General features: G+C 50.9%; 1 protein-coding gene across 1 annotated transcript in view; it reads left to right on the top strand.

The window, feature by feature from the left end:
* The window catches only part of ITPKB (inositol-trisphosphate 3-kinase B), a 68,360-nt gene that overhangs the window by 30,379 nt on the left and 14,111 nt on the right, over nucleotides 1–23,870 (top strand). Inside the window, exons 3-4 of the mRNA XM_057400034.1 lie at nucleotides 22,097–22,196; nucleotides 22,815–23,028. Coding sequence (XP_057256017.1) covers nucleotides 22,097–22,196; nucleotides 22,815–23,028 — 314 coding nt within the window. The remainder of the gene's footprint in view (nucleotides 1–22,096; nucleotides 22,197–22,814; nucleotides 23,029–23,870) is intronic.

The following is a 23,870-nucleotide window of genomic DNA, read 5'->3' as shown; positions in this document are numbered from 1 at the left end:
ACTTTACAACATCCTCTCAGCTTCTTGTGGGGCACCACCCAGAAACACAGATCAGAACTCCGCCACTGGGTCACGTTGTACGTGTGGCCCTGCTGCACATCTCCATTCCTTAGGTCCAGGGTCTCTGTGCCAGCTGTAAGGGATTCCTGCATGTGGGCTGCTCTCCCAGAGCAAAATGGGGGCAGAGCAGGGAGCAGGGATCAACAGCCGCCTTGCAGATCAGCCTCCTTCCATCCTTCCATATGGGCTGCAGCACTTGAGGCTGGCTCACAGACACCATCATGTGCCCTCCCCTGCACCCAGGGGCTGGGATGGTGGTTTGGGCTCCCTTAGGTACCTGCTTGTTCACATCCCACATCCCACAGAGGATCAGTGGACACTTGAAGGCCAAACGTAGCAGTCTGAAGGTACTGCATAGGTACGTAACCTTCTGGAGTTACTAACTGTGCAGTTAACTGGGGAGAGACACACTTGTGTGCCTCTGAAAAACCTTGTGCCGAGGCTTTAATGCTCATGTAGTTACCCTTCTCGCAGACAATTCCATGGTATGTAAACTCCCGGTATCTGATAAACAAATCTAAGACAAACCTCAGGGAAGCTGTGCAGTACAGGGAACCTGTCAGGTGGGAATAGCACTCGAGAGCTACTTCTCTGGGGAGCTGTAACTTTCTTTTCTGGGCATCTACCTGCTGATAGCTCGCTGTCAACCGAACCACTGTCCTTGCAAACATCTTTTGTTGCCATACCCTGGCCCCAGCAAACTGGCTGGGGAGCAGCGAGGCATTGGGAACAGGGAGACGAGGGCTTTTCAAGCGAGCCAAGGACTTTTTTCTTGCTCAGGACCGATTTGAGGGTGGGTGGTTTTGCATTGCTTTTTCTAAGTCACAGTAGAGTTGAAGCAGTCCAGGGGCTAAGGCGCTTTACCTGCCGCTTTTTGAGACGTCACTCACATGAAACACTCATCTCAAACTGAAGAGGTTGATGGGGCGTCTGCCTTTCCTGTTCTTCTTCTCTGTGTGCGTGTGTGTTGAAAGGAGCTTAATTTAATATGGTTGCCCTGTAGTTTGGAAATGTGGTTGTGCTAAATGGCTGTCTGCTGGATTGCTCTTGCGAAGTTTCCTCTGGATCCCATAGAAATGGCAGATGTTAATGCTCAGCAGTGAAAAGAACAGCTTAAAGTTCAAAGGAAGCTTTGCATCAGACTGGAAGGATGAAGCCAAATCTTAACATTTCCTTGTCAGAGCTTTGTGTTTGATTGTAAATCTTGATGATGCATGTGGCGTGGGTACGCGCTTCATCACCACCTGACTTTTAATGCAGCTGCAGCAAAACCTCATGTTCTCATGTCTCCCCGTTTGCCATCCTCAGCTGGAGCAAGCGTGTCCCAGGGAAAGGAAGCAAACTGGCTTTTTCAGGCTCAGGCACTTAAAATGCGTGCTTTAGGTGGTGGCAGTCCTGGGATGCAGAAGACGTGGGTACACTTTCTTCTCCTGCAGTGTTTTGGTTCCTAGGGAGCTCTCTGTAAATGAATCAGGGCCCCATGACCTCATTTGCAGTAATCTGCGAGGGGAGGTACTTGTATTTGCTGGCTTTTTCTGCAGAGATGTCTGATTAAACCACAGAGTAAATAATAGGAACAAATATTTCAGCAGGACCTTTCCCTTGGGGTTTGTTCCCACTGAGTCAGTCCCTGTTACATCAACAAACAGTGCCACTTGACTGACTGCAGGAGTCAAGAGGGCTGAGCGGAAATCGCAACACGTCGGGCTGATTTCTCCTTTCCCCTCAGCTGGGTCATCACCATGGCTTTCCGTTTCTAGCCTGCTGCAGTACAAATGTGAGTACACATCACTGCCTGGCCTTGAATTCAGAAAGCAGTGATGGCTTGTGGTGGTCCAGCCTAGTCCTGGGTCAAGAATCTCTTCAGGGATGGGTCCTGTGACAGCTTTTGCTCTACATCATCCTTTTCAAGATGAGCCACGTGCTCCTGTGAGGCTGCCTGTCCCTGTCATTCTCTCGGTGCCAGTGCCGGGGCAGCGGGGCTCATGCCCTCCTCCTGCCCTTCAGTCTCACTTCTGCAATTGAGTTTCTGCTCAGAGCAGGGAGATCTTCCATGGAGCATGTGTCTGTTGTGGGCTCCTTGCGCTAGGTTTGGTCTGTTGGTTTTAGAGGTGTGTTTTTCAGGTAGCCTGGCTGCCTGTAAACTCCTGTGCATGGTACTTCATAGTTATTCAAGGCAGGCAGTGGTATTAGAAACCAGGACTGCTGTATGCACAGTGCAGGGCTGGGGTGGCAGCTGGCGTATGTGGCACAGGCATTTGGCTGCTGGGGACAGGATGCACCCAGTTTTGGAAAGCTCTGTACCAACTGTTGGTCCTGGAAAACGAGCCTCTTCCATGGGGAGAGGGACCATTGCTCTTTGTGTGATGTGAGTGTTATGCTGGTCTGGCAGGGTTTCAGCCTGGCACCTCTGCGTCTCTGAGCATGAGCTGGGAATGCTTGGAGTGAAGGAGCAGCTTGATAGCCCTGAGCTATGCCAGCTTGTCTTCCCCAGTTCCTGAGAGCACATGCTGACCTACAGATCTAGGTGCCAAAATCAGCTGGTGGGATCAGAACAACACAGCTTGCCTGCGGGACCTGGGGAAAGTACCCGCTGTGAGCATCCTGCCCATCCACTGAGAATGGGCTGCACGCTGGGAGTGCAGCACAACTGGAAGCTGTCATCCCAGCCACGCAACCCTGACAGCTCGTTTCCGTAGGGAGCGAGGCGTCGAGTGGGAGCGCTGGAATTGGCTTTTGCTGGGTCCCGCCAGGCAGCTGCTGCGTGTTGCAACATGAGGGCACGTTAAAGGACTCCGGAGCAGAGGATCCAGATGAGGCCCCCAGATCCACAGGAAATGGGATTATTAACACTTTTCTAGCCAAACAACCTCCATGTCTGTGCTTTTACTGGGAATAAAATAGGGGCAGAGGTTTTTTCCTGTACATGGGCAGCCCCAGTATAGGGGCTGGAAACATCCCATTGGTGAGCAAGAAGATCACAAGTCTTGGATCCTGTCTGCTGTCAGCAGCGTGCGCTGGAGGCACTTTTGCAGCCAGCAGCAGGGGTTCTGCTTTAAGAGCAGCAGAGTCATTGAAGATCTGCTTACCTAGCCAGTTTACCTTGCCTTTTCCACACATGTAGGTCCAAGGTTACTGGGACAATGTTCTCCATTGGAAAACATCCACTAAGCCCACCAAAGAGGGGAGAGAGGTAAGAGAAGGAATTCCAGTGAGGAAGCAGCAATAATGGCATCAATGAAAAGTGTTTTTCAGCGAGCAAAGTGCAGACTCGGGACAGTGCCAGGCCTGCAGACTGCTGAGTCAGCACCTCGTGCTCCTCTCTTGCTGCCCTTGAACCTCCTAGCCTGCCTTCCTCCTGGAAAGGGCACAGTCTGCATTTACTATCTTCTGCAAGTGCTTCAGATGAATTTCCCAGTGTTTTGGAGCTTGCAAAGCTCTGTGCAGAGGGAGAACGCCCCAGGCTAAGCGCAGTAGTTGCAGGGGTAGCCTGGAATAGGTTCAGAGGTAACAGGTTTTGTGACTGGTCGGTGCTGGGCTCAAAACTGCCTCTAAATATTGCTGGAAAATACTTTGGTCTAATAACACCTTTCTGTTTTTCCTGTTATCCCTAAGCTCACATTCTTTGTCTCTGGGATTTTGGCTGACTGTTGAATGGATTTATTGCTCTAATAGCAGAAAATGACCATCAGCAAATCCCTCTGTTTTTGCTGCCCCTAAGGCAAAGTGCTTGTTGTTTCTCCGTGCTCTGGGGCACAGATATTTCACGGGGTGATTTTCCAGCTTTTATCCACAGGCTGGCTGTGGGGATGGGTTTTTCCAGTAGCAGATTACCTGTACCTGCGTTTTGGGGTCCTGCTGAGGGTGACTTGTGCACTGGGTGAATGCATGACAGCATTTCAAGGGGGAGACGTTTGGAGGTTGTGTGTGGGAAGCACTGGGAAGAGCCAGGACACACAGCTGGCTGCAAGGGCCATCGTGACAGCATGTCCTCCCTGATAAATCCTGTGTGCTGGGGAATCTGCTTCAGCCAGGGCTCAGGTCATGAGGAAGGACGGGATGTTTCTGGTGCAATTCCACACACTTAGTGGAAGTAGTTTCCAGGGCAGAGCGTTGTCCTGTATCAGGTTTTGTACATCCATACTCTGCCAGCAGCTCGAGCCATTTTGTATATCCATGTTGGATGCAGCTGTGCTCATGTGACTTCCTGGGCTAAATTCTGTTACAGGGGAAAAGCAAAGTCTTTGTTTACCCGGCTCAATGGAAAAGTTTAGTTCTGGCCTGTCTTGCCAAAGAAGGAAGGAGTGTGCCAGAGTGATAGTACAGCGGATTCTGGCTGCTGGCGGAGCAGGGATGGAGCTGGCTGTTGGGCACACCATCGGCATCACACCCTGGCTATGCAGGGTCACCATGGGGCTCCAGGATGCAGTGAGCATCTGGCTCTTTCTTGGCTCTCTCCATTGTAAGAGATGGCCACAGTGAGATGCTGAGCAAGTCCTTGGTGTCTGTCCAGTAAAATATGAGGAGGGGGAGAAGCCAGTGCTGCTTGTGTGGGATAGGAATTGGTCAGGAAGGGAAACATCTTTGGCCACATATAAATGGAGGATATAGCACAGTGCGTGGTGGGGCGCTCTTCTTTTTGAAATGCCATTTTAATTAGAGTAGTCACAGCTCTGTTATCAACCAGATCATCATTAAAATGGCTTTAAGCTGACAGAAGGTTGGTTTAGATTAGACATTAGGAAGAAATTCTTCCCTGTGAGGGTGCTGAGGCTCTGGGACAGAGTGCCCAGAGAAGCTGTGGCTGCCCCATCCCTGGCAGTGTTCAAGGCCAGGTTGGACGGGGCTTGGAGCAACCTGGGGTCTAGTGTGAGATGTCCCTGCCCGTGGCAGGGGGTTGGAACTGGATGAGTTTTAAGGTCCCTTCCAACCCAAACCATTCTATTATTCTATGAACCCTCTCAGTCACTGTGTGCAGCTGAGAAAGCACACAGCAAATGCATGCGGCAACCATTGTCTGCAGCCACCCAAAGGGCAAAGCTCAAAGCCCAAGCTTTAAGACATATTTCCAGTTCAGGTTTTTTATCCCCTTTCTTTCTGTTCTCCTTGCCTTTATTCAGGTGCTAATGGCTCCCGAGTGTGGGATGCTTGCTGGCATGGCTGCTCTCTCGCAGGGCTGAATGGCACAAGTTGCCCCTGTGGCTTTCATTTACATGGGCTGACACTATTCCAAGGTTAAATTACAGCCAGGCAATGCAAGTCAGTGCTTTAACAGTTGGACATGTTATGTGGCTCCAGAATAGTGGTTCAGGCAGGGCTCTGCAAAGGGAAGCTCATGCAGGGATGAATTTGTCTTGTGTTTTCGATGCACAGGCTTCTCTCCTGTGCCTGGGTGTGATAGCATGGTTCCCCCAAATCACAGCCTTCCTGCCGTGGCCCGTGCACAGCACAGGGGTGGCAAAGGGCCTCGTGCAACCTGAACAGGATCCCTAGTGTACAAAGGGCAGGCTTGTCTGAAGAGAGGGGTGGCTTGTTCATGTTTTCCAATGGGACTGGGAGACTTGACAAGACCTGACTCACACAATCCAGCTCTTGAGACCAGTCTCTTTGAGTAGATAACTTTCATGATGTCTTCTTGATCTAAGGAAGAGACAGTGCTGTGGACTGAAGGTAGAGGTGATGCACACACAGAGCCCCATGTGTGCATTGCTCATCTCCCTGGATCTGAAGCTTTCGGCTCGAAACAGAGAGCCCACGTGGTGAGCTCCTTTGCCAATCCCAAATCCCAGCACTGACTGCTGTGCAGCTGAAACACGGCTGCAGCTTCCCTCCTGATTCTGTCCAGATCCTCGCTTCTGCAAGTACTTCTGTTCCTTTCCTTTGAAGCTGTTTGAACTTAAATTAACAACCCTTTAATGGGACCTGTGTCTTCCAAATAAGCCTTTCTTAGCTGCTTGCCATAGCTATAATTTTCCAGATGCTTTCAATAACTCTTCTTTTAACTACATCTCTCTACAGAACACCAGAACCTCCCTTTCCACCCTCCCCTAATCTAGCCACCCTCTGGGGTGTGCTGTTCACTGACTTGTGCTGAACAACTTTGTTGTTTCTGGCACATCAACGGGTGTCACAAATAAGCACCTCACCAACACGTTTTTTGTTAGTACCTCTAACACCCGGCTATTAAAAATACCTTAGTTCATTAGCAAGACACTGTTTCCAGCATATAAACTTTTCCATTCCAGAACGACTGACTGTAACGCCCTAAAAAGCTTACAGCTGTTCATAAGCTAAATAAAATAGGATACCTTCCATCTACTTGTGCCCCATGACACCACGAGAGGGATAGACCTGTGCTGCTGCTGTTGGCCTAGATGAAATGTTTTTATTGATGGATTTTTGGTTCTTTTGCTGTGCCCATAGTGGCACCGCCTGGGCAGCATCACTTGCAGATTTAGGTCTTGTGAGATGTTCACATCTGGTCTCATGAGCTGGAGCTTCAGCTGATGCTGGTGGCATTGCTGGGTGCTGAGTCGTGAGCGAGGTGCACTGTCTTTGCACAGACAATTCCACTTGTGATTAGGAACACAGAGGATGTACCCATCATACTTGCATAGCTCCTATGCAGAGCTCTGCAAGTGCTGGTGTACAGTCAGTAGCTAACCCTGGGATTAGCAATGATGCTCTTGGTCCAGGGCCCATGTGCAGGAAGAGCACCAGCAGCGGTTTTGCTTGGCCATCTCGGAGATGCCAGCCTAGGAGAAATGAATCCTTCTTCCTGGTGGTGGCCTGTGGATGTGTTACTACTTGGTGTATCTGATCCATGTACTGCCAGTGAAGCACTGGTGAGGAGGTGTGAGCCTCCTCCCCTGATGGTGCTGTCACTGGGACTCAGATTGCGATGGCCACAGTCTGAAGTGCTTTGCCTGCTGTAAGAGGGAGCACATGAAGCCTTCTCAGAAATTCCTGTAGCTGTAAGCATTGGAATACCACCTTCTCATCAGTAGCTTCCTGACTTGTTTTTCACGCAGAGAGTCTTGGTGTTCCTGCAGGTGAAGGAACAGCAAATCCAAAATGGTCTTAGGCAAAAAAAGTGCAAATATCCTTTTATTAATAGCTTGCCATTCAGCAGGGACAGTATGTTTGCAAACCAGTACAGGTCATTTTCTGCAGATCTCTCCTTGTCATTCCTTGTAAGGCCAATAGGCTATTGCACATAGTTGTGACTTTGCAGTACAAAATTAGGTCTTCTCCTCCACAGCCCAAACTGAGGCTCCGAATAGTACTAGCCAGACAGTCAGTGTTGCTCAGCAAAGCCACCAAAAGGCAACTGAAAGGTAACTTGTGATTTCTGGTTGGTCTTGGTACTACTTGGTTGTAGACTGCGAAGGTCTTGGCGCTTTTCTGTAGAGAGCTAGACTTGTTTTTCAGGTAGGAGATCTCAAAAGGAGATACAGGGAACTTCTAGACACCATCCCATACATGAAACAGCCTTTCTGCAGCACCCTTCCATTCCTAAGCAACTCAAGAGCTCGGAAATGCCTGGGGCTTTGTAACTTTTCATTTTTTGCTTCAGGAAGGGGATATTTCCTAAGCCATGATTCAGTACCACTGCACTAATACTTCAGTCCTGTGCCTGTCTGCTAGCCCCTGTCGCTGAGGACAGGGTTGCCACGCTGCGAGCCAGCACACTGCTGAGTGGGGTGGCTTTGCAATAGCAGCTGCAGCCTCTCGGTACTTGCTCAGTACTCCAGAGTGGTGGGGAATTAACCCTGCAGGGCAGGAGATCCCTGCATGGGAACAAAATGCTGAGGTTTTTACTGCCCGCACCAGGAAGGCACAGATAGGATTGTGAACACAATAACTGAACCAAAGAGGAAACCCAAAATGTTAATCCTGAATGGTCCTGATGGAATTACACCTGGAGGAGATGTGTAAAACGGTCCAGCAGTTAGCTGGACTTCTAGGGAGCATCCTCTAAAAATATTTGAGTTGTACTTGAAATGATTATGCCCAGAAACTGGCTTGATGATCCCTAGTTGCTGTGGGCATGTTAAGAACTTCATAAATAGCTGTATCTTGTGGCTTTTAATATCTCACAGGTCTGGCCTGCAGCTTTAAGCTGCTGTGGAAGATGGGTAAGCTGTGACCAGAGGTGTCACACAGCACTGGCTTTCGTAGAAGCTGGGGAGGCTGCTGCTCTGAGCTGGTGCTTGAGGGACCATCCCCATGGTTGCCAGCACTTGGCAGTGGGAAGAGAGCTTCAGTGCTAAGGGTGGGTTAAAATCCAACCATGATCTACGATGAACTTCTGCTGGAGACATGACACCAGCCGAAGCATGAGAGAGACCTTACGGTGAGCAGCTGCTCTTGGATGGGGTCGTTTTTTCCTCAGGCTGTGGCTGCTTACGCACATGATGCTCTCCATCCATGCTTCAAGACAGAGGTCTGTCTCAAGCACGTGCAGGGCTGGCTAAGCCCTGTTAAACTGCACTGGAGGCGATGGCACAGCAGTGGGGTGCACCCCAAGGAAGGCACTGGCAGCAGTGGCCATGCTGGGCCAGCCACATTGCCGTGGTCCCGGCAGGTCCAGGTACCGCATGTAGCACTTTGGAGTGAGGACTGTGCCAGCACATCCTCCTCCAGGAGTCACTGCTGTGCTCCCCAGGGAAAACCACCAGGAATTTCTGGTTTCCCACCCACACCTCACTCTGCTCAGGACCTCAGCTTTTCTATACCCACACTCCAAGAAGCACTGTAGTAGGTGTGCCCTTTTTCACAGCCAGATCTGAAAACGTGCTCAAGTCGATTCCGAGCCAGGCTAACTCCTGGCTCCGTCACGCACTCCTTCACTTGAAGGTGGTGTAAGTAGCACACAGCACGCCCTGCAGGATCCTGCCGTCTCGCTGATCTCCCGATAGCTCGCTCAACAAAGCCACCTCCTGCTCTGCAAGCTTCAACACCGTGTAATGGAAAAATAGAGAAGTGGGGCCCGGCTGTGCGTCAGCGGGTGTCTTGGCAACCTCCGCCTGCCCTGGGCTCGGCGATAGGCGCTCAGGGCTGTCTGTCTCTGCTCGGGGGGTGAAATGTAGCATTCAGCATCCCCCTCTCCTCCCTTATGAGGACGAAGGAGGAAATACCAGGTTTTGCTGGTGTCGCTGGAGCTTGCTGGGTGCTAACAAAGCAGTAGTTCATGATTGTTGTAAAGAATTTCATCGGTCTTCAAAGCAGGGCAGAGGCATCTGGCACTCAGCCGCTTGTGTTTGTATCTGTACAGGAAAAATGCTGAGTTTCTTCAAAGCTGCCGCAGCATTTCCTATTTTTCAGTTAACAATGCGTGTTTTGCTGTACAGCACCAAATGTCAACAAAGAACGAAGACCTATTTATGTTGCTTTGTAGTAAAGCTGAAGCAACAGGAAGCAGTGAGCCAACTGGGTGCCTTCTGAGCCCTACAAAACCCCCATCCCATGTCAGCTGTAAAATGCACTGGGCTCCCGCCACACCAGCAGGTTTAATCTCTGATGGGGGAAGAAGATGGGTTTTGGGGATTGCCTTCCTGCCTTGAGATGCTGTGCAGAGGAGAGAAACCGAACACCCAGCTCTCAATTGCACTCACATTCAGAGGCTTTTTGTTTCTTGCTGTCATTCATGCTTTTCCTTTTCAGGCAGCATTTCGGCACCAGCATGCATCTCAGTGCAAGTGCCTGTGCTGGTGCCTGCATTTTGCTGGAGAAACGGGCAGTGCCAAGGGCCCTCTGTGTTTCTGAGGTCAAGAGGAGTCTGGAAGGGCACCAGCCCTTCCTGAGTTTTCCTTATGGCTCTGTTGGAGCAAGCCAGTTTTGGCAAGCGTTTCTAACCTTAAGGACTCCTTTAATGTGAGAGCTATGGTTGCTAGCTTAGTGAAATCAGCCCAAAAGGAGCTGCTGCTCTGAGGTTGGTATTTCTGGGTTGGAGAATGGAGGACATCCAAGCTGGACGTGTGGTTTAGGTGGCAAGGTGCCTCTTGCTTTGCTGCAGGAAAACACTTGGAGCGTGAGCGGTGTGTTATAATGCTGCAGATGATTTCAGTGCGAGGGCAGGTACCAACTGGCTGTGGTGGGGCATGAAGCAGATCTCAGCTCGGGAGGCAGAGGAGGATGCTTTGCACCTTGGCGTGCTGAAGTGCCTCGTAGAGCTGTCACTGAGCGAGAGGAAGCGTCAGCGCCTGCCCTCTCTGCTCCTGCACTCTGCAGACGCTGTCCTGGGTGTCCGCAGCAGCCATGGGGTGAAGTCCTGGTCACTCACTGCTCGCTCCCCACAGCCTCCTCCACCAGCTGCTCATTTGGGAAGGAACCTCCTTTTTCTCTTTTTATTTTGGTTTGGGAAAATAAAATTCGAAAAAGCCTGTTGGAGAACAAGTGACCAAGTGCTTCATGTGCTGCTGAAGTAAATGAACAGCAAAGTGTCTAAGGGGAGAAGATGACTAAGTTTTTCTGCCTCCTCTTCTGCTTCCTTCACCCTCTAAGAGGAGCTAAACATAGTCGCCTGCGGCAGGAGAACTTCAGCAGCCGGCTGCTGCCCACGGACACAGTCTTGGAGATCGTGGGCTCGTGCCTTGCTGAAAACCTCGATGGTTCAGAGAACCGGGTGTCTCCCCTGCGCTCATTTCTCCTCTCCCTTGCTTATCCCCAGGCTGAAATGGAAATGCTAAGATATAATGAGCTAAACTCTGGCTTTGCTAAATCCATGTTTGTAATAGGTTCATTGTATCGCTTCTGCCAGCGCCCTTGCGATTATATGGCTAGATATAACTACCCTTCATCATCTTGTCCTTTTTTGGATCAGAAAACGGCTTGAACATCTTCTTCAACCATAACAGTGCTGTTCTGAGAAAGGCTATCTGGATTTAAATATGGAACCCATGAGCTTTACTTCTTTAAAGTCTTTTTCAGCTCATCAGGGAGAAGCCGCCGCTTGCTAAATCAGTACCTGGGGGCTGGCGCTGGAGTTATGTCCATAAACACTGTGTCATGCCGCTTGCTTTAAAAATAGACTCTCTCAAGAGAAATATGTAGTTTAGAAACAATTTCACTTACAACAAAAATAGAAGCAATTGAATCTCTCTTTATAAATGATGAACTTCAATTGCCTGGGTCACCCCTGGTGATGCTGTATGCATCTGATGTGTAGCCTGCATTGCTGTGGTACTCAGACCCCTCTTCCCACATCCAGGGAGGGGGATGCTAGGATTTAGGGGGTGCCCTTAGGGCACTCAGCAACTATTGCCCCAGCTGACTGTATCCCCCCCAAAACCCCAGCATCTTCCCCCTTGTGTCTGTGCCAGCATCAGCCCCCCATGGTGACCTGGGGTCCCGAGCAAGCTGTCAGCAGGACAGGGTGTTCCTCCTGAGCCAGGGATTCAACACACAGCCACTGCAGAGGCAATTTTCCATTAGTAATGCTCAAAAGAAAGTTCCATTTTCCTGTTTCAGATGAGCATTTCCCTTTTTGGTTAGAGAAACCTCTTCCTCCCCAGCACCCTGTGGAGGGCTGTAAACAAGCATCGGAGGGGCAGATTTCTTTGCCAGCTGTTGTGTTCCTTTTTTCCACCCAAAAACCCAGCCCTATGGCATCGCATACACCAGCTCACAGAAGATCAGGGCCATTTATATAGGAGCAGCGTGGGGTTTTTTCCTCATTTTCTTAGGACTTAACAGCTGAAATCTCTTTTTCTTGCCCTGCCCCACCCCTACATGTCAGCTCACGGTTGGGTTGGAAAATCCAACCCCGTGTGCCACGCTGGGATATGTGGTTGGGTAACCCTCTCTGAGGATGCCATCCCCTTCCCTAAGGGCTCAGGGGTGTGCCGGGGTGCAGCGGGGCTTGCCGGCTCCATGCACAAGCTTCAAAGGCAGCGTAGAAGCAGCAGCGTAGGAAAACCCCATCGCTCATCACTACCAAGAAACCTCCTTGCCTGATGCTGTGACAGCTTCTTCCCCACTACCCCACTGGCTTTTCCCTGGTGCAGGGCTGCGCAGCGTGCCGGATGGTCTCCCACCAGGCAGGTGTGGCAGGACGTTGGCTTTGGTGGCGCAGGTATGTACCTAGCCCTGCAGAAGGCAAGCCGCCTTGCTAAAGCTGGCATTTTTCAGTGACTCATAACTAAAATGGTTGCAGGGGCGTGCATAAGGCTTTAACTCTGAAAATGAAGCTGAGGATAAAGTCATTGCTGGGGCTGTGCTGAGGGCTGCTTGTTGTCAGACCTTCTGCTGTGATGGGTTAGGGGGGCAGCGTCCCTCTGTCCTGTTCGCTAAGGTTGCTTGTATCCGTGGCACACAGATGGGGCTCTGGCTCCACGGAGCTTGTGCCACTCCTTGTCCTCACCAGGCCGGGTGATGCCGAGCACCCTGCCTGAAGAAGCAGGGGCATAGCAGGGTCTGTGTCCGCATAGGACAGGGAACAGGGTCATCTGGCTGAAGTGGAGGGGGATGTGCTCCCTGTTCGCAGCCTGACACTGCTAGGGTGGGGACTTGGGAATGAGCAGCTGAGCGGATGAGATGCTCTGTGTTTGAAGGAGCCCCTGGCTTTAGTGCAGCCTCTGGTAGATGCATTCAGTGAGGAAGGAGTGACTGCAAGCAGCTTCTGAAGTGCTTCTCATACCCACTCAGGGCAGTGCAGCCGGGAAGCTGGTGGAGGAGAGAGATCCGGGATGCCCATGAGGTGGGCTTGGAAGCAGTTCATGGTAGATGAACTTAAGTCTGTCTCATTCTGGTAAAGGGAAGACCCATGTGTGCCCACAGACTCTGGTGCCAGGAGTAGTGAATGCTGTGATCTGTAAAAGCTGATCTGCACTGCCCTTGCCTGAGCATCACCTTGCAGCACAAGGAGGGACTGGCCTGTGGGTGCACGATGATTGGAACAAGCTTTTCTTTGCCTCCAGGTCCAGATCATTGTTTCTAGTAGGTCAGTGCTGTTTTAACACCAGAGCTGTATTTTCACTCCTGGAGGAGGTTCTTCTGGTTGCTAATTTTATTTAGGAGCTGTGTAGGAAAAGGGGTCTATCCCATGCTAGCATGTTGGGATGCTGGGGAGCCTAGCTGAGGGAAGCTGGTGGTGCTGCCAGCAGCGCCTGCATAAGCAGAAACTCCTCCAGCCACTTAGCAGAGTATTTGCGGTCCTAGCTCTGAAGCAGCAGAGACAATAAAACTCTAAATAGTACTTTAAATCATCAAAGTGCTATCCAAACACAAGGGACTCCAAACACAAATGAGAGTGCTAAACTGATTTAAGGGGGAATTAAAAGGTCACGCCTGCTGAACATTCAGCTTTAGAGTTTAGTCATGTTTATGAAACTTATAACTGCTCTTCTAAATCAGCTTTTTACACTTCATATACCCAGTAAATGTGGGTACATTCAGGGCTTATGACTAATTTAAAAATTCTTCTATTCTAAACAAATTACCACAGCCATAGCCTGGCTCTTTTTTATTTCCTTCCATCGCTGCCTTCCCACTCCAGCCCAAGGCACTTAAAGCACATCTAAACGTTTCACTTGCTCATGGAAGAGAGATGCATTTCTCACTCGCATATTCCACAAAGTGAAGTTCTCTTATGGCCAACAACAATGGAAATGTGTCCAAGACCAGTGCGAGCTGCTGGGGGTTTCAGCAACAGGAAAACTCAAGCCTAAAAGCCAGGCCTTTCTCATCCAGCTTCTCCTGCAGGTTGCTTCACTGACATTGCATGACTTGGCATTGCTTTTGCATAACCTTGCTTGTGCATCATCACGGCTTATGGGCATTATGCTTTTAGGGTGTTGTATTTACAGCATCCATATCAATGCCTTCTGTGCTAATGCCAGAGGAAATACTTCATATGGCTACAATAGTACTGGATGTCAGTGGCTGCATGGTCTGGCCCATGTCCACCCTGCCTGCTAATAAGTCAGGCTGAACGGATGAGTGATGTAGCATCACACTGTAGTGTGTGCCTGCTATGGGCCTTGAGGGGCAGGAAGTCCATCTATGCCCCACTTCTTTGGGGCATGAGCTCTGGGCATTTCAGTTCATGTCATAGCCCTTGTCAGAGAGCAGACTAGTCCAATCCCAAGATTTCTGGGTCACCTCCTGAAACAGACAAAGAGAAATCAGACTCAGAAAACCAAGCATTAGAAGCTGCTTTGTTCTACTCATTGATATCACTTCTGTGTTTGATGTCTCTGACCCAAAATTCCTTTAAGAAGACTCTAAATGGAGCATCTTGGTTTAAATCCTTAAAAACTTGCCTTCAAATGTAGAAGAGGGTATTTGGCAGCCTGAATCCTATGGGTAACTCTATCTCCCATTCTTAACAAACTAGATTGGCAATAACTGGTACTTTACCATCTCCTGCTGGTCTGAGCACCTGTGTTGCTTCCCAACATACCCTGTGCCAGGGAGCCCCCTTCCCAGAGGACTCAGGGGTCCTGGCCATCCCTTGGGAGGACCCAGCAAAGTCTACAGCTTCTGTCCCACCTGCTTGGCTTGTAAGAGCAGAGTTCTTGTGTGAAGGCCGTTTCTTGCAGGAAGGCTGTGTGCTCTGCCAAACCACTGCCCACTGGAACACTCTGTTGTGACTTTTAGGAGCTGAATCTCTTCTGTATCCTAAACTGCAGCTCTGGCCTTTAGCTGGCTTTCAAATCAAGTGACCAGAGACTGAGGCAGTTGTTTGGTGTCAAGAAGGGCATGTATTCTGGTCCCAGAGGGAGTGCTAGCTCTCACATTTTACAGTGATTTATAGTGGCAGGATTGGGCTCCTGGGATTTACAGTGTCAGGATTGGGGAGGATGGGGGGGTTCTTCTCCACCAGCAGGATGAGATTGAAGAGCTCAGGAGCCCACATCTGCAGCTTGGGCTGCGCTGCTAGAGGAGCCAGTGAGCAGAAATGACATTACGAACCAGAAAAAGACAGCGGTGAATACTCTGGAACTGGGAAAGGGATCAAACGCAAGTCTCCAGATGGAAACAGAGCAGTTTCCATCAACGCCGATGACAAGCTCCCTGATACGGGGTCAGATCTTTGGACAGCACATTGTGTTTCTCAGCTGGACGCTTGATCTGGCTGCCTACAGCTCTGAGCACTAGCATGTTGCATTGATGGGCTGCAGCGCTCCGGGACTCCTCACAAACCAGGTCACCAAGGCCCATTTTTGGCTACCAGCAAGTATTGTAATCATCTGCTGGCTTTTAAAAGCTAGCTGCTTGCTGAGGAAGAAGCACTGTACATCCTACGTAGCAGTGCAGCAAAAGCGATTAGCCGTTTCTGAATTATTCACTTACCTTCTCTAAGCTGAAAATTGCTTAACAAACCTTATTTGTGTGTGCTTAATGAGTAACAAATACATTTCCAGAGATCTGGATCAGTTCCGACTCAGGAAAGTAGGCTGAATGTGTCTAATGCTGGCAATTAATAATTCAACCGGCTTTATGGGAAAGTCACTTGCGGCTGATCTGCACTAGGAGGTTTTCGGCTTTGCTGAAGTAAAGGAAGGAATGCCTCATGGAGACAGCCATGACTCTGAGGCTGTGCCTCTGAGCTCCAGTGCTCTCTCTTAGGCTTTTCTGGCTTCTTTCCTTCTTTGCCAAATTGGACAGAGAGCTCTAACGCAACGGTGAACCCCAAGAGTGGCACTGACACGGGGCCCACACCGCTGCTGTGCTCTGCTTGCGCTCTGTGGGTGAGGAGGTTGCAAACGTCCTTCTAGCTGATGGGTGACTTCTGTGCAGCTGGCTCCCACAGCCGCTCCGTTTCCTTCCATTGTGATAGGGGAGGTCAAGCCGAAGGACTGCTGCTCACTCATCTGCCTTTGCTGCTTCTAATGCTCCTCGCTTCCACCACAAGCAGGAAGAGGGAGCCTGCAACAAGCTCCTGTTTTTTTTCCAATACTCTGGAATATTGTTTCAATGATACGAGCAGATGTTCCTGGCTTTCATGGGGTTTTATCGAGGCTCCTCTATCACGCATGCTGGTCTCTTGTGGATGGCAAGAAAGGCGGTAGCTTTATCTATGACCCTCTACCCGAGATCTTTGGTCTTGGTGGGCCTGCTCCCAATGGAGAAAAGGGCAGTCCTCACAAAGCCAAGAGGGGAGTGGCTTCTCTCCTGCCAAAGTCCTCGCTGGCTAAAATGAGACTATTCTGGAAAACAAAGCATCTGAAGTAAAACAAATAATGCACCTGTTGGGATTTTCTCTCTCTCTAAATGAGACAGAGTCCTTGGGAAGCAGCAGAAGCTGTGATGCCCCAGCAGGAGCTCCTACACCCCAGCCATCAAGACAGTTCGTCTAATGGGGCTCAGGGGTTGGGACTTGAATGGCTGGGCACCCAGAAATGCCTTTCAGTCATCAAACTGCATTTCCTTATATTCACTTGAGTGAAGTCAGTCGTTGGGCCTCACTTTATGTTTGCTCAACGGCGGCCATGAGAGCCTGACTGGCATTGCCTCTGCCAGGTTTTGGGGAGCTGCTCAGATTTTTATTGAATGCCTTGTGTGACTAAACCAAAAAATGTTTCCCGATCCACAACCTTCCCATTGCAAGCTGCTCCTCTGGCCAAAACAAGGCTGTTTAGTGGTTGTGCAGTACAGAAGCAAATGCATTGGCATGGATAAGGGGAGTTTGCATAGGAAGAAGATGATGTAAAACAGGGGCTGCCACTTGCTGCCAGCGTCAGGGGCAGTGATCACAGCCTCTGAAGCAGTCACTGGGCTCTTTCTGTTGCTGCCTGGACAGAAGGAGGTGGTCAGGGGGCTGAGAGATGGCAAAGCCAAGCAGGGCATAACCTCAGCTCTGCACCACTTCAGCAGTTGCGCTCCGGAGCGCATCACAGGAGGGTTTTCAGCCAGGATCCTGCATTTTGATCGCCCACATGCCAGGACACGCCAGGAGGAGGCATTCCATGGTACCTGCCAGCTCTGCCCCGCTGCCCTCCGCACCCAGCACCCAGCACAATGAACAAAGCTGGCCTCCTCACTGCGCTGGAGGAGTGACAAGCTTTTTCCCAGTCAAGGGAAACAATCATCACTAGGGAAACCTTAACTACTTTTTAAAGACCAGAAGAAAACACATTCATTCTTTTAAACATGGAAAACTAAATGGCCTCTTTTTCCTTGGCTGTGTCCGAGGGGCCACAGAGCAGGCTGACGCCGAGTGAATTCCGTGGGCAAACGCTTCCCCCCAGTTCTTCAGTTGTGGAAGAAGAGGGCTCCCCAGCACAAAGCCTGCCTTCTGAGCTGCTCACCACATTGTCTTTTAAACCAGCAAGGCTTCAGACACAAGGAGTAGCTCAGTGAGTGAAACATCCCGGAGCACTTCTGAGCTGTGCCAAAAGCCCCTTCCCACAGGGGCTCCTGGCACCGCAGGGCTGCACCTCTCCTTCTGGAAGAGCTGGAAGTGAAAGCGAAGAGCCGAGCAGGCCCACTGTACCTTCCACCCTCACTAGCCCCATGGGAGCGTGGTTGGAGAGTCCCTCTGGTGACTGAGGAGTGAGCAAGGGTGCTGGTGTGGGTGAAGGGAAAGCCGGGGTGTCACTCGTGCAAGCCCCTGTGCTGCAGCAGTTGCACTGAAGCCAGGAGAAGCAGTGGGCAGTGGTGTCTCCTCATAGTTTTCCTCCGTCTGTTCTGATCCTGTGCTATTTCAGGATCTTCCTGGGAGAAAAGAGCTGAGGTTCTTTTCAGAATGGGGAAAATCCTTAACTGAACACTGCTCCCACTCTTTCCCATCCCCTGCCCCAGCTGTGTAATCTTGCCTCCGATGGTGCATGCTCTAGTTAATCAAAAGCACTGAAATACAGGTCCAGCTCCTGCTATTTCCAGGAACATTTGGTCCCATAAAACTGTAGGAAACCATAATTTCAGCAAATTAAATCAGTTACTGCCTATCTCTCTGGCCGAATGCATGGAAAGGAAAGAGCACCCCGCTGGCTCCGTGCACAGGGAATCACACCAGTCAAATTCCACCAGCATCCGTGCTGGGAAAGGGAGGCGACAGGCAGTCCCAGAAAGGCACAAACCCTGCAAGCAGACATTAAAGGAATGCCATATGCTGTAGGGAAAATGTACAGTGAGCGCTGAGCTCATCAGTCGCTTTTTGTTTAATCTAATTAAACACAATATATCCTCTGACCTTCTGGGTTGGCACTAAATTCTCCTGTGTTGTTCTTTCCATATGAAGCTCTGTTGACAGATGGGGAAAGCCTAGAGTTTGCTTTCAGCTTCAGATAAGTAAAGTTAAACATGCAGCAGATAAAATTGTTTTCCCAGCACCCCTCTCCCACTGACCAATTGTGGGTGCTCACTGGAAGGGCTTAACTCCTCTGGCCCGTATCCCACCTCCAGCTTGGGGCACCATGCTCCAGGGCAAGTGAAAGCTGTAAGAGGGCAGAGACAGAAGCAGAGTGCTGCAGAACCCTTGGAAGTTCATTTTTAGAGCTGGTTCTGACAGTTGCTCAGCTTCATTTCCATGTGGCAGATGATGAGGGAAAACTGTGCCGCTCCTCACTAAATATATTTCAGAGTCACTAACTTGCTACCTAACAGCTAATCAGTCATTTGCTGACGCTGGAACAGGTTTTAAATGAAAAGTGTGGAATTTCATCAGACACCTCGTGCGTGTTCACTGCTTACACAGGCCACATGCAGTCAACATGGCTTAGGGAGCTTTGCAGGAGGGAAAACAACCAGGGAGCTGGATTTGGGTGCAGGGTGCCACAGGCAGGCACAGAGTTTGATCATGCAAAAGAGTGTGAAGCATGCTTGGCTTTCAGCATGACAACCTGCCTGCTCACTTCCTCGTAGGCAAACTGGAAGAGCCCGTAGCTGGCCTTCAGCAGCATCGCTTGGTAACACCACCCGCAAAGCTGTTCTTGCCAGTGTGGGGAAAAATCATAGAATCACAGAATAGTTAGGGTTGGAAAGGACCGTAAGATCATCAAGTTCCAGCCCCCCTGCCATGGGCAGGGACACCTCACACTAAAATCCTTTAGTCTGAGTCGGGGGGGGGGGTTTGTTGCAGGTAACCCCTCCACCATGTGCATACAGCATACAGCTGCCCGTGTGCTCCTGCACCTGTGTGCAATAATTCCTTCAAATATAAACCAAAAGTCACAGAAGAGCCTGGAGGCAATGCCCTTATGGTTCCTGACGGGCCGGGTTAAAGAAGATTTCTTTACTGTAAATAGCTTTAATGCTCCCTTTGTATATTAATAGTGCTTTGTATATTAATAGGGCAGGAGGCACGCAGCACAGAGGGGCTGTTTCCTGCACATGGCCATGGAGTCCAACTGGAGTGGTGTGAACCTCGCGGCTCTGATTTTCCATAGCCAGCTGCAGGAGCCCCACACAGGGGCTGGCAGGACCGGGATCCCAAGTTGTCAGCTTTGAGACAGATTTCTGAACAGAGGCCAGTGTTTGAATAAACACAGACCTCTAGCTGGAAGCTCTCAGCCATCCCCAGTGGCTGTGGAGGACCCTGCCAGTGGTTCACAGCCACATTAACGTCTCTCTTGAAGCAGCAGGGAAAGTACGAAGGATGACCTCATGGAGCAAATTCTTACCTGGGGAGAATCTTCAGGCAAAGAGGGTGGCAGGATCACTGGGGGCATTGGTCACTGTCACTCTTGAGGGGATTGCAGCGGGGATGGTCCTTCCTCTCTCCTGCAAGTGCCCATGTGGCTGTCCCCACGATGGCGGTGGGGAAGTGGCTGCATGAAGCCACAGCTTGCTGCAGTGGCCACAACTTGCTACACAGTCTATTTCCAGCAAGTTGGGAGGGACTTGAGGTGGACAAAGCTGCCTCAAGCTTCCCCATAAATTAAGTCATTAAACATGTCCTTAAAACTTGGGTTGGAAATGCATGGCCAAAGGTGTGCCTGAAACTAGGTAGTGCCTGGATGAAAATGATTCCTTCAGTGTATAGCGACAGGGACATGCAACCTGCTTCTCATGTGGGTGTGCTCAGTGACTGCTTTTGTCTTGTGCAGCTCAGCAGAAAGTCTGTTGCGGTGGTTTGTGTCTCTGGGGGGCTCCAGGAGTGCATCACTCCTAGGAAAACCCCTGCGGGGGAAGCCAGTTCGGCTTGTCCTGCTTCAGGGGCTGGTTGCCTTCATTCTGTCTGTGCTTTGCTCAAGGTTCAAGCTATAAAGCTCTAACCATCGAAAAACAAACTCTTGGCCTGGGAAGACACGTTGCCTTGGCGTGTTTCCTGGGACGGAGTGACTTATGGTGCTGTGCAGTAAGTGGGGGGAGGATTCCTTCTCCTTGTTTTAGAGGAGGTGGGTCCCACTCATCTGGAGTCCAAACTCCCTCTGAGACTTTTTCTTCCCCCTTCTTTTCTTCATGACATCAGCCAGGACTTGATGTTACTATTTTAAAAACAAAAGGAGGGGACACCCCCCCCCCCCCACTTCCCTCCCACTTTCTGCCAAAGGGAGAACAAAGAACAGCTAAAGCACACAAGTTCTGGCACTCTGTTTGGAAATAAAAACATTCATCCTCATGTCAGGTAGGGAACTGGCCGGCCCCCCTGCCAAAGCAAGCAAGCTGGGTGGCAGAGCAAACCCGTGGCATGGAGGAGCCTGGGCGCAGGGGATGCCCGGTGTCACCCCGCGCTTGGGCAGCTGCGTGCCAAATTCCTGCAGTGCTGTCCCAGTGCCAGGGCACGCCGGGACGCGCCGGGCCACGGGCAGCCATCCAGGGAAGGGCCACCCTGCTCCTCCCGAGCTGGGAGGTGGGGAAGGACCTTTCTTCTTCCCCTCTCCCGCCCCTGGTCCTCACCGTGCAGGCAGCCCCTGCCTCTCCGTGCGATGTGCCCCCACTCCCCACTGGGGCTGCTGCATGGTGCAGAGGTAACCCGATGTGATTTCCACACTTCAAACACTTCGTCTGGCTTCTTCCTCGCCGTTTAAACATGTCAGCAGTTCCCAGTACGGATTCCTGTGCCGTGAGTTCACCCCCAACAAGCATCCAAACTGCAAGTCAGGGCCGCTGGCTCTTCCGCGGCTGTCTGCGAGGCATTACTGGAACAGGGGCTGGTTCTCCAAACACGAGGAAGAGATTACTTGGGCTTTCTGGAAGGCTCCTTCCCATGCCTTCAGAGCGGAGCAAATGAGGATAATTTTATCTGCAGGCTTTCAGCTGAACCCAGTAGCTCAGAGCAGCCAGGACTTACACCATCTGTTTGTCCCAGCTCCTGCAAGGAGGCATTTTTCCATTGTCACCGTTGCATATTGTTTGCCGGATTTGTTTGTGCTGTCGCCTTCTGGGGCTGAGATAAGAGGTCATCCCCCTGCCTTTACTGGTGGCATGTTCCCTAGAACAATCCAGGGAAAAACTCTCGCAGGAAAGAGCCTTCGAAGGAGGCTTTCGTATGTCTGATGCAGCCCTTGTTACACTCATGTAAATAGTTTTGTGCCATCTATCTGGCGAGAAACACAACATGTCAGAAGGGAATTGTTCCCTAAAACGTAGTTACAGATGGGCTGGAGCAGGCGGGTCGGCGGCACGTGGGTTGCCAGCTTAATGGACAAAGCAGCTGACATTCAGTGGGGAACAAAAGCCAGGCAGTGAGCCTCTGCCTGCTTGTGTGAGCATCTCCTGCTCCCTGCACAAGCTGGAGGTGAGTTATGTGGCCGGGGAGAAATCCTGGGCTCCCCTCCCTGCTCCGTCTGCAGTGATCTAACTGTGGTACCCAAGGATGGGTTAATGTCCCCGCTGCTTCTCCAGAGGGATGCGGGGAGCCGAGACAAAGCAGTGCGGATGGCTGGGTCCTCTGCAGCAGCAGCCAACTGGAACAAGACTGTAACGCCATCCACTTCAGTGAAGTTACTTGTGATTTTTGAATATAGAGGCTCCGGCTTGGCACAGGGCAATGGGAAAAGAGCAGCTTCTCTCTTTGCTTCCATCCTGCGCTGGCTCTGGGGCCTCTTCCCATGTCCAAAACAGCTGTGTGCTGCCTGAAGTGACTTTACAGACGGTAAAAGCTTAAAACATTGCATTCACCTTCAATATTTTTTTTTCCCCTTAGAGCAAGTCATGGAGGAAGATCAAGAATATGGTGCACTGGTCCCCATTTGTGATGTCTTTCAAGAAGAAGTATCCTTGGATCCAGCTAGCGGGACACGCAGGTACAGAGCATGGGGAGGGGCAGAGCTGGGGAAAGGCTCTTCATTATCTCAGGTTAATGGGCTTTGTTGGCCAGAATTGCTTCTGACTGCTGCGTGAAGGTCACAGATTTCAGCTCCCACGTCTCTATCCCAGGAGAGTGACTTACCTAATATTAAGGAGGGTGACATGGAAGTGCAGTGCTCTGTGCTTTCAGGCTCCCATGGCCAGAAGGTATTACTGATGCTATTTTCTCAAGCAGCAGAAAGCTGGGTCCTTTGAGTGAGACCCAAGCTCTTGCTGATCCACAACAAAGCAGGTGATGCTGCCCAGCACAAAGATGCCCCATGCATGAGCCTAGAAACAAAGGTGTGAACCTACCACAGAGCACGCACAGGATGTGAGGCAGATGTGTTGGGTGCTGCAGGGCAGGTCTCTGCCCTGTTTAAGGTGTGATGTTGCTGATTATAAACCTCTGACACTGGCAGCTTGAGCTTGAAAGTCCCAGCCTGTGGGAACTCTTTCTTGTGCAGGTGTCAATGGACATGCTTCCCGGGTGCTGGGCTGCCTTTCTTGTTTTGGGAAGGCACAGCATCATCCACCATCCAATGCAAGTGTACACTGTCCCTTGTCACCCTCAGGTAGTTTCAAGGCAGCGGCCAACGGCAGGATACTGAAGAAGCACTGTGAATCCGAGCAGCGCTGCCTCGACCGCCTGATGAATGATGTCCTGAAGCCCTATGTTCCCGCCTACCATGGCGACGTGGTGAAAGATGGGGAGCGATACAACCAGATGGAAGATCTGCTGGCTGAATTTGACTCCCCCTGCGTCATGGACTGCAAAATGGGGGTCAGGTGAGTGGCTCTGGGGATGTTGTTTGGTGAGATACTCAAAGCAAATGCATCTCCTGGGTAAAACTCGCTGAAACACAACCTGCAACGTGCCTATCTGCCCCATGAGGACACAGCCAAGGGGCAGGGAGCAAAAGGTGTGGGAAATCCTGCCCCTGGTGCCAGAGGGGTGAAATAAAGACACTTGAATGGCACAGCTTCCGTAAGCGAGGCACTTTCCCTCTGCTCACCCTTTGCTCCCATGCACACTTGAGGGATAAAATGTGTGTGCTAAGTAGTTTAGAGCCTTTCACACACAGTTCTTGAAACGTTTCCTAACAGATGAGCAACATTACCCGTGTCCTCCCTGAGAACCATCCACAGATCCCAAGCTGCAGCCATTTGGCCAGCAGCATGTTTTGAGCTGACTAGGGTGTCCCAGAGCAAATGTGAGCAGGGCTGGTGACCCCCGGTGGCTGCCAGCTTTGGAGCAGCCTTGGACCACCGCTCAGCCCTGGGTCTGCTGCAGGCTAGCGGCAGGGCGGGTTGAGACCCCCCTCGCTGGCTAAGGCGCAGCCTGGACGCGGTGGAGATGCTTGTGCTGCTGGAAAAGCTGATGGTTTCTGTGGGAGAGAGGAATCTTTATTTTTCCCCTCCTGAATTCCTGATGTGAAACTCGAACTGGCGTGTCGGGCTGTCAGCAGGGAAGAGGCGAGGAATACTTTCCACCGGAGGGGTGGAGAGAAGGGCAGGAGGCCCCAGCGCAGCCACGTGTGCCTGGCTGGCACATACCATGCTGATGCGGGAAGGAGATGGGATCCACTCTGGACCCAGAGATGACAGCCACCAGAAGACCTGCTGGACAT

This window comes from Pezoporus wallicus, unplaced genomic scaffold (assembly GCF_028554395.1).
Source record: "Pezoporus wallicus isolate ANWC-B61680 ecotype Strahan unplaced genomic scaffold, APGP_CSIRO_Pwel_v1 contig_7339, whole genome shotgun sequence".
NCBI classification, from domain to species: domain Eukaryota; kingdom Metazoa; phylum Chordata; class Aves; order Psittaciformes; family Psittacidae; genus Pezoporus; species Pezoporus wallicus.
Note: the sequence above shows the minus strand (reverse complement) of the source record. Positions and strands in the feature narration are given on the sequence as shown.